The sequence below is a fragment of the Lingula anatina genome, chromosome 4, assembly GCF_051362555.1.
Source record: "Lingula anatina isolate TDL-2025a chromosome 4, LinAna3.0, whole genome shotgun sequence".
In the NCBI taxonomy this organism is placed as follows: Eukaryota; Metazoa; Brachiopoda; class Lingulata; order Lingulida; family Lingulidae; genus Lingula; species Lingula anatina.
In genome coordinates this window covers 27,812,589-27,823,100 of record NC_141770.1, presented here as the reverse complement: position 1 = coordinate 27,823,100, position 10,512 = coordinate 27,812,589, and the positions used below count along the sequence as shown (strand labels likewise).

The following is a 10,512-nucleotide window of genomic DNA, read 5'->3' as shown; positions in this document are numbered from 1 at the left end:
ATACATCATTTGAATTACAATTTTTTAAAATTTATTTCTCAACTTTATTTATTCACCAACTGTTTGGGTATTTAATGCCAAAATTCAACTGGCAATCATTTAACCTTCAAACTACTGCATCATGATATATGCATTTTTATACAATGAACTAAGCAAATGCATTTTTAAACAAAGCCACAGGATATGGTTGCTCTCCTGCAGGACCACAATCATCAAGTTTGTTTATAACCAATACCTGTGGTACACCATTACTATCCTGACAGACTGCAGTTTTACCATGGTCAACTTCTGTAGCATTCTGACCATTTGGTATCTGAACAGCTGATGCATCAGTGTGATCTTTTTCATGTAGATCACATTCACTTCTACTGACAAATATCTTGTCACAAAACTTACACTTGTAGGTTACTAGTATATCTTCAGTGTGTTTTTTTTCATGATGAATGCAAATCCATTGTTGAGTAAATTTCTTATCACAGTACTGACATTTGAATGGTTTCTCTGCAGTGTGAATTCTTTCATGAAGACTGCAGTTGTATTTTTGAATAAATGTCTTATCACAGTACTGGCATTTGTACGGTCTCTCTCCAGTATGAATTCTTTCATGTTTAGTACAAGACTGTTTGTAAGTAAATGCCCTATCACAATACTGGCATTTGTATCGTTTATCTCCAGTGTGAATTCTTTCATGTCGATTGCAATTCTGTATTTTCATGAATGCCTTATCACAAAACTGGCATTTGAATGGTTTCTCTCCAGTGTGAATTCTTATGTGAAATTTGCAATTATCTTTTTTAATAAATGTCTTATCACAGTACTGGCATTTGTATGGCCTCTCTCCTGTGTGAAGCCTTTCATGTTCAGTGCAATTCCCCTTTTGAGTAAATGTCTTATCACAATACTGGCATTTGTATGGTCTCTCTCCAGTGTGAATTCTTTCAGGGGCAGTGCAATTCATTTTGAAAGTAAATGTCTTATTACAGCTCTGGGATTTGTATTTTCCCAATAAATGTTAACAATTTCAAATGGTAAAAAGATTCTGACAGAACTTTTGCTGGCTGACCACAGAACTTCAACATGCACAATTCTTCTCCCTGAATGTAATTGTGTCACAGCATATGCAGAAACTAGGTACTTGTGGGTGGTTTAATTGCTCTCAACTCAAGAATTCTTTATGAGAACACATTTTTTTGTTCTTTCCCACTACTGCCCTGATATTCGTACTTCTTTCAGTCTATGAACTGCTAATTAGTAGTAAACAAAGGTTTCTGGTGCGAATCTCCTATCACACAATGAACTTGTATATTTGTATGGAGTTCTTTCTCAAATAATCCAGCCCCTAAAAATAAAATGTGATGAAAAACAAAATTATTTCAGATGTTTCAATAACCTATACCGTGCCCAGTGCTGAACATAAAACTTGAATAACTTGACAGTGTGACATTCACACCATTATCCAGAGCCCAAGGTTGGCTTAAAGGGATAACATCTGTTCATTTTGGTCAAAATTTTAACTTTCCTGGGGTAAACAGCAATTTCCCCAAACCGATACTTACCAATGGTTAATGAATCCATTCCATGTACAAAGACTGCTATAAAAAGTTTCTTTTTCTGTAATATTCACATAAAAGATTATAATGGAGGTACCTAGTATTAATAGCCATCTATATAGGTACCTGTGGTCTGATGACAAACACAGATTCCAGAATAATTGTGATAACTGCTGTTCTGGTGGTAACAAGTTATTTATGATATTTCTATGAGTTGTTCAATAATAATAATAATAATAATAATAATAATAATAATAAACTCAATTTTCATGTTGTTAACAGTATTAACTTAGTTTGGTATCCACTGGTTCTACTGGTATACTTACCCAGTAAGATATTGCTGTTGCCCTGGTAGAGGGTAGTGAGATTGCAGACTGCTGTGTAGTGTACCTCATTTCTTTAATAAATCTGTTGTCTCTATAACTGCACATGTCACATAAGGTATAATCATCAAATCATGGATGCTACCATACATCTAACTATATCAAATAAATAAGAATATAAATAAACAGAAAGATATAGCAGCACAATTGTATAGTATAGACATGCATGAAGAAAGCATTTATAATCACATGGTATGTTAGGGTTGATCCACTTGCCGAGCCACTTGCTTACAGTGAGTGGATTGCATCCTAATATTAGAGGTTATTAGAATAATAATAGCAAAATTAATGATAAAATTATGAAAGAAATGAAAGTGATGATTAAACCTAAGCTCAGTTTGGAGTAATATTATATTGTCAGGAGCTATGAGCTGGGCTCTTAATTCTTTCCACATATTTTTGTACAAGTTTGATAAGTAACTTGACTATTTAATATTATGGCCATTTTTCCAGATCTCATTAGGGCTTTGAAGAGCTCATTTTATCATTTATGTATACAGTCTCCCCATGTACACGTACCTCTTGGTATTTTGGTACTTACGGCAAATGCGCGCTCTCCGCGCAGGGACAGCGTAGTGGCTAAAGGCAGGGCAATGTTCCGTCACAACAGTATTCTCACAAAAGATTAAATATCAAAAGAAATACAAGGATATAATAGACAGTCCAAAGCTTGACACAAAGAACTTCACTTCTGCACATGCGCAATTATATCCCGAAAGCAAGAAAGAAGCCCGTCAAATGTCAATTAATTCATTTTATTATTCCGAATTCATTCAGCATGTGTAGAGAGTGGTCGGGTAAGGACCTAGTTAAAAGTTTTTTCATTGAATGATTTGAGTTTCTTTAATGTGAAGTGACGTCATCAATACGTAAGGTGTAATTTAACTCATTTTGGGCTCTGGATAAGCGATTAAAAAGAGCCCGGAGTGGACCCCAGTCCCTTACGAATACATTATTGGGCTAGGGATATATTGATCGTGCGCGGCGGATGAGATTTTCTGAACCTTTGTTTTGCCAGGAATTGGACACGCTAGGCTGCTGAAACTTCCGAAATATATGGATTGCATCTTCTCTAGGACCTGACTACTTTGATACTATTAGCTTAGGGACTGGAGAATTCAAAGTAAAAGGAAGTGGGGAAATGTTTGTATAGCTGAGCTGCAGAGATTTGCTGAGGTCAGTGAGATTTCATGTAATATAGATGCCAAGGTTATTTGTTGTCTTCAGATGAATTAAAAATGAAAGAGAAACGGCAGTATTGACTTTTACTCTGAATATGTGAATTTCATCTTTTATCCACGTAGTATCCATTTGTATATATAGCCATTTATAAAAACATAATCATTTATCTATTTATTTATTTCTGCAATGTTAAAGTCAGTTGTGCTTTCATTGATTGTACATTGTATGTGAAGGTGTTTATCAATGCAGAATCTGTATCTTGTTATTTCTATAATTACCTAACATCTTTATTGATTTTATTGCAGGGACTGGACAAATCAATATATGAAGTCATTAATTGCCTTGGGAATGTTTCTGTTTAGCTGAACTGCAGGCATTTGTAGAGAGCATTTATTAATCATCTGACAGAAGATTCCAAGAATTTGTGGACAGCTTTTGAAAACAGAAGAAAAAGTTGTAGAAACGACAGTGATTACCTTAAATCTAAAAAAAATTGCATTTTTCATTAAATAAAAGAGAAATCACATTACTAGTAAACTATTTGTTGTGGCGAGAGATTTGTATGAAACCTCTTTGTATTAATTTACCAGATATAGAACACACATTTTAAATATTGTATAGATATCAGGAAAGTGGAGAGATAATAACCTCATAAGCAAAAATAATCAGCCTTTTTTATGAAACTCACACTCACATTGAAGAGAGCACTTAATTACAACTGCTGAAGAAATTGTGACTTTACCAAAAAGGGACATTTTGTTTGAAATCAAAGAATTCTCACTGAAAGACAAACAGAAAAAAGCTGGTAGATATTCTGTGATCAGTAACATCCAAGAAGAAATGGAGAACACCAAGAAAGAAGAGCAGTTGGGAGACTATGAGACATTTGCTGTTTCTCTAAAAAATACTTCTGTTCATAAAAGAATTCGCATTAGAAAGAAAGTACACAAATGTCAGTACTGTGATGTGACATTTGCTCATAAATCTAATCGTACTATCCATGAAAGAATTCACACTGGAGAAAAACCATACAAATGCCAGTACTGTGATAAGAGGTTTATTCAAAAACAAAATTGTCGTCTTCATGAAAGAAACCACACTGGAGAGCAACTATACAAATGCCAGTATTGTGATAAGGCATTTACTCACAAACTGTCATGTACCCATCATGAAAGAATTCACACTGGAGAGAAACCATACAAATGCCAGTATTGTGATCTAGCATTTCCTCAAAAAGGGAGTTGTGTTGTTCACGAAAAAATTCACACTGGGGATAAACCATACAAGTGTCAGTACTGTGATAAGGCATTTACTCAAAATTATATTTGCAGAAGGCATGAAAAAACTCACATTGAAGAAAAACAATATAAATGCAAGTACTGTGATAGGACATATCTTCACAGACAAACGTGCATTGAACATGAAAGAATTCACACTGGAGAGAAACCATTCAAATGCCAGTACTGCGATAGGGCATTTACAAACAAGTCTCTGTGCTCAAGTCATGAAGTAATTCATACTGGAAAAAAAACATACAAATGCCAGTACTGTGATAAGACCTTTGCTCGAAAAAAAGGATGTAAGGCTCATGAAGAAATTCACTCAAGAAAAAAACCATACAAATGCCAGTTCTGTGATAAAAGATTTACTGCAAAACATTCTTGCATTCATCATGAAAGAAATCACACAGGAGAGAAACCATACAAATGCCAGTACTGTGATAAGACATTTCCTCTAAGACAGCATTGGATTAATCATGAAAGAATTCACACAGGAGAGAAACCATACAAATGCCAGCACTGTGATAAGAAGTTTGCTCGAAGAGCAGGATGCACTGCTCATGAAAAAACTCATGCAAAAGAGAATTCATACAAATGTCAGTACTGTGACAAAAAAAATGACTACAAAACGATCTTGCAATAATCATGAAAAAATTCACACTGGAGAAAAACCATACAAATGCCAGTACTGTGATAAAGGGTTTATCCAAAAACAAAATTGTCGTCTTCATGAAAGAAACCACACTGGAGAGCAACAATACAAATGCCAGTATTGTGATAAGGCATTTACTCACAAACTGTCATGTACCCTTCATGAAAGAACTCACACTGGAGAGAAACCATACAAATGCAAGTATTGTGATAAGACATTTTCTCAAAGAAGGTATTGCATTTCACATGAAAGAATTCACACTGGTGAGAAACCATTCAAATGTCAGTACTGTGACAAGGCATTTGCTCATAGAAGTTCCTGTACTGGTCATGAAGAAACTCACTCTGGAGAAAGGCCATTCAAATGCCAGTTTTGCGATGAGACATTTACTCGGACATGCCTCCGCGCTGGTCATGAAAGAACTCACTCAGGAGTGAAACTGTACAAATGTGAAAACTGCGACAAAGGATTTACTGATATAAATAAATTTGATTCTCATCAGGTTAGTTACTGTGAGGAGAAACCATACAGTTGTAAGTTCTGTCACAAGATATTTGTCAGCAGAAATGCATGTGATCTACATGAAAAAGATCACACAATAGCACATGGACCTTGTGATACAGGAGTGGACTATGGTAAAAATGTAGGCTGTCCTGATAGTGATGGGATATCCCATAAAGTGGTTAAAAGAGAAAATGTAGGCTGTCCTGATAATGATGGGATATCCCATAAAGTGGTCAAAAGAGAAAATGAGGATTTTGCCCCTGAAAGAGGGCAGGCATTTCCTGTTGCTTTGTTTAAAAATGTTTTTTCAGTGATTCAGGAAAAAAAGCCTGAAGCATCATAAATAGAATATTGTGTTAAAATCTTAAATAGACATAGAAATAATTTATTAATTATGTATTTTATGTGTTTGTCATGATGCTAGTGTTTTTTGCTAAATGAAAAATTTTAATTTTTTTTGTATGTTTACAAGTAATAATAATAAATAAATCAATAATGTTAATATTATAATAAGTGTCATTATTGTAATTATAAACAAGTCACATGTAGTAGTGATATATGTTAGTTGAACTTGAGATCAATTAGTAGCACATTCGGCCATTCCACGAAAAGGGGTACAATTTCAAAACAAGAAATGCAGTGATATGAACTTTGCAAAACTGGAAAACTTTTTATATTATTTTGATGAAGAGGTATTCAGAGAGTAGTAGAAGAATTTTAACCCACACCATTACTGTATTTAAAGAAATATGCACGTGTAAACATGGTACAGTATTTTTTTCGTTACGGAGGTTAGGTAACATCTAAATTAGGTTATATTTCAATCATGCCAAAGGTCACAGGCTCCATATTTGATTCAATTATTAAGATTTTGTATGTATTCAAAATATTATTGCCCATTTAAGATTTCTCTTCAATTATAGAAAATGCGGTGCAAACACATTGATAATAAGTGGCTCGTTTTCTATAAATACAAAGCCTGAGATATTCAAATTTAAATATTTTATTAATCATTGGGGACAGACTTTCTTTTTTATCATACTATTTGTTTATGAACAAAGTGCAATCAATCTATTATGATATGAGCATTGATCAATGAGCACACGCATATCCAATGTTCAAATGAAAAATGAGTTATTTCGTAACGGAGGTTAGGTCATTAATAGCGATCATATTTGTTTTGATATTTCTTAGCTTAAAGTAGACTTTAGAGGCTGAATTCGGAATTTGTAGTATTACAGATACGACAAACGTTACATAATAACAAAACATTAAAGACAGTCTCAGTGGGTTAGATTAATGTATAGAAGCAGGTTCTATGTAAAGCTTTGATCAGATTTGTGTTTTGTGAGATTGTTTATTATTATATTAATAAGTCTGGGTCACAAAAGTCCTGTTAAGACAACTAGAATAAAGAATTAGAAAACGAAAACTACTTATCATGATTTCGGAGCACAGCCAGAAGTACTTCCGGCTCAAGGTCACGACCTCGATTTTCCCACGCTTACGACCAATCACAGCAGGCTTCAGTCAGAATGAGATAGACGTCACGACTACACAGCGAAACTTGTCAGACATGTAAGTGCCGCCTGTCCATCTTTTCGGTACATGTACCGATCAAAAATAGACAACGTAAAGCTCAAAACGCTCTTATACACGTAACCAGCTTTGTATGAGCACAAATATTGTCATTTATTGTGAACAGGATAATATGATAATCAGACACACTTGAGACCTGTGAAGCGCATACTCACGTGTCGAGGAGTAGTTTCGCCATTGCCTCGTATGTGAGTCCTAACTCAGCTTTAAGTGTCCTCCACCGCCCCACCTCCCTCCCAACATACACAGTCTGAGTGCTTCTTCGTCTATGTCTCTAATTTTCTTTCGTATCTTTCGAACTGGAGTGGCTATTTTCTTTCGTCCCCTTTTGTCGCTCTCCTCTTCAGACTTGACGCGCGTCTGAGCCATGTTTGCTGTTTTGGCGCCAAATAGTAACATCCGGGTCTCAGCCGTAGTACTTCATTCATAGTAAACCGCGAGACTTAGCGAGAAATTGCGCGTTCTGAAGCCGTACTGTGAGGTGGTAGCTGAGTATTTAAGACGAGTCGTCTTTTATTATTTAATGGAACTTAAAAACGGTATTAGGTAGGTTCATTTTCTCAACGGTTTTGGATAGGATATACCTTGGTCATTATGGGGAAATTGGTGAGATTTCCAGGAAAATTCATTTTCGTGCTATTTTAAGGGTTTAACGCGCTGAGACTGTCTTTAAACCTACATGTACATGATCGCAGCTATAGGCAGTTAAAAACAACACAATACCCGAGAAAGTTGATGTATACAATCAAGTAGGCCGACAATAGACACGTGTTTGCGGATAATTGTCCATTTAAAGTTACTGGAAGCATCTAGAAGATGTTAAAAACTATTATGTGCTACTGAAACAGTAAAATAGGGCCTAATAACCCCGCAATTCTACCTGATAAATACAAGCGTTGCTTCAATGCTTAATATATTTCGCCATATGTCTCCCGCGAAAATAATGTCTGCTACATGTACGCTAGTACTGATGTCAGCTAGTACCATTTTTCTTGCCAAGACAATCCTGAAAACTCCTCATTTCGCTTAAAATCAGAATGATAAGTTCAAAAAGGCATCGTCAAGTGACAAATGGAAATCAATTTGAAAAAACAAATCACGATTTACCCTCGATTTTATAGCAAACTCCGCAAAAAACTTAAATGGTTAGCTTATCTTGATAGAATTATCAGCTATATATGTATATTTTATATCTATATTAGGGAGGTTTAGCAAACGACGAACAACGAAGACGAAGTACGAAAACTAGGTTCGTACGTCATTAGTCGTAGCGGCCGTTTCGCAAACGCCGAACAACGAATACGAAAACAATAGAGGTCGCTTGTGTGACAAGATGGCTTCCATTATTGATTTGGTGGTACAGGCGCTTCTTTTTGACGCTGATTGTGATGACATTTTACCGTTTTTATGTGAAGAATCTAAATCTACGTATACGACATATACTAGAGAAAATGCGTTTACTATTGATGATTTAACTAGTGATCAGTGCAGAGCATATTTTCGCTTCCATAAGCAAGACATATACAGAATAGTCAATGCCATGGGGTTTCCGGAGAATTTTGTCCTTCCAAATCGTTCAGTCGTAGACAGAATAACAGCCTTCTGCATCTTCCTCGCCAGACTGGCCTATCCCAATCGTCTAATTTCGCTGGAGCACTTCTTTAAGCGCCACAAATCTGTCCTCTCAATGACTATTACAGCAGTGCTAAACTTCATATATGACAATTTTTTATCATAAAATAACTGACATTGCATGGGTTAGCAACAGATTTCAAGAAATTGCAGATGCAATTCACAACAAAGGGGCGCCTCTGAAAAATTGCTTCGGATTCGTGGACGGGACGGGGGCGTCTCGATAGTCCGAAGGTTCATTGGTCCGAAGGTTCATTGGTCCGAAAATTCGTAAATTTTTCATCAGATTTTCAACAAAAAGGTTCATTGGTCCGAAGGTTCATTAGTCCGAAAATTAAAGGTCCATTGGTCCGAAGGTTCATTAATCCGAAGGTTCGATAGTCCGAAGGTTCATTAGTCCGAAGGTTCGATAGTCCGAAACATTTTAAGATGTTCTTCGATTTTAAGAATTATAATTACAAACGGAATCTAAGGGTGCGTTCCCAACGAAACTATCATTCTACGTAGATTGATCCAACTCCACCAGGATTCTCACTGTATGCAATCAGATTAGCAATCCTGGAGCTGCTAGGGGGTGATTAACTTTCGTGTGAACTCAGCTTCTAGAATCTTTATCATTTCGTTTTGAGTGCGACCGAAACGCACGTGAAAATTATCCACATAGGTCGTATTGTTTCCGTGAACTACTCTTTACAATGTGGGGAAGTTTGGGGATATGCAATGGCTACCCTTTCCAACTCATAAACACCATACATGTTTCACATGAAATCTTGAATAAAGATTGGAACGCATAAAATGAGAGGACGCCTATAATGACATTTAATCGAATGGCCTGTGCTATTATTTTTGAATTGTATAAGAAACTGATAAAAGTGGTTTTACGCTCCATCAAGGCTACCTTTAAGCGCACACTGATTATTTTCAAAAGAAAAAAACGGGTGTTTCAATTACGAAATTTTTTGGATTGCGGGAGAGTCCCGTTTTTCTAGAGACCGATTGCGGTTCACGTCCACCCTGTACTCATGAATATCAAGTCAACAGTTTCGTAAAAATCAGTGATAATCGACTTTTCAAGACTGGATGAATAGGTCGGTTCAAGAAAGGCAGTTAACAGACAACTCCACCCTCCAGCGACCAATAAGCGTACCACCAACGTGAGCGTGGCGGTAGACATGGGCTTAATCCCGACCCATCTCGTACGGCCTCCGCCAGTTCCGCGTCATGGGGGATACAATTAACCGTTACCGTTTCTTCACCTAGACTAAGCCAGATGAGTTGCAGGGGAGAATGCCCTAATATGTTATTTCTGATGTTATCATTGTGAGGAAACGTTTTCAGAGTTGATAGGGAAAGTAAGTATTATTTTTGATTTCATTTTTTTTATCTACTGTTTTACATTTCTTTTTTATTCAGGAGTTACTGGGTGTATTTACCTTGATTATTTAATTTAAGCTCTGAAAAGGCGCAAACTCCCTTGGAAAACAAATTTCACACGGGTAAACGGCATTTTTCCTGGACTGACTTTACCAGTCCATCAATCCAAACTATCCAAGAGCACTTTTACAATTAGTTTGAGTTTCTTACGATGTCTTAAGATACTATGATTAGAATTCAAATTCTTCTAACCTACATTACTTAAATTATGTAAAAGTTGTAGAATAATTGCATTTCCAAACAAACTATGTTGTTGTTCGCACAGCCCACTCCCCTACCCTCCCCCTCCCCCCCCC

General features: G+C 36.1%; 1 protein-coding gene and 1 long non-coding RNA gene across 7 annotated transcripts; one reads left to right on the top strand and one right to left on the bottom strand.

The window, feature by feature from the left end:
- Positions 1-539: 539 nt before the first annotated feature.
- On the bottom strand, positions 540-2,642 carry LOC106169077 (uncharacterized). Of its 6 annotated transcripts, none has more exons than XR_015333893.1 (4): positions 2,475-2,642; positions 1,877-2,029; positions 1,557-1,611; positions 540-1,339 (listed from the first exon to the last, which is right to left on the bottom strand). It is a non-coding gene; the product is annotated as an uncharacterized LOC106169077 (long non-coding RNA). The 6 variants fall into 6 exon arrangements; XR_015333894.1 differs by having other exon boundaries at positions 2,453-2,631; XR_015333896.1 differs by having other exon boundaries at positions 1,877-1,973; positions 2,475-2,629.
- A 97-nt stretch (positions 2,643-2,739) lies between these two features.
- Positions 2,740-6,983, top strand: LOC106169067 (uncharacterized). Its single transcript, XM_087011008.1, has 3 exons — positions 2,740-3,109; positions 3,421-4,420; positions 5,178-6,983. The coding sequence occupies exons 2-3, from the start codon at positions 3,956-3,958 to the stop codon at positions 5,892-5,894; spliced, it is 1,182 nt and encodes a 393-aa protein (XP_086867134.1). The 5' UTR covers positions 2,740-3,109; positions 3,421-3,955; the 3' UTR covers positions 5,895-6,983.
- The last annotated feature ends 3,529 nt before the right edge of the window (positions 6,984-10,512 follow it).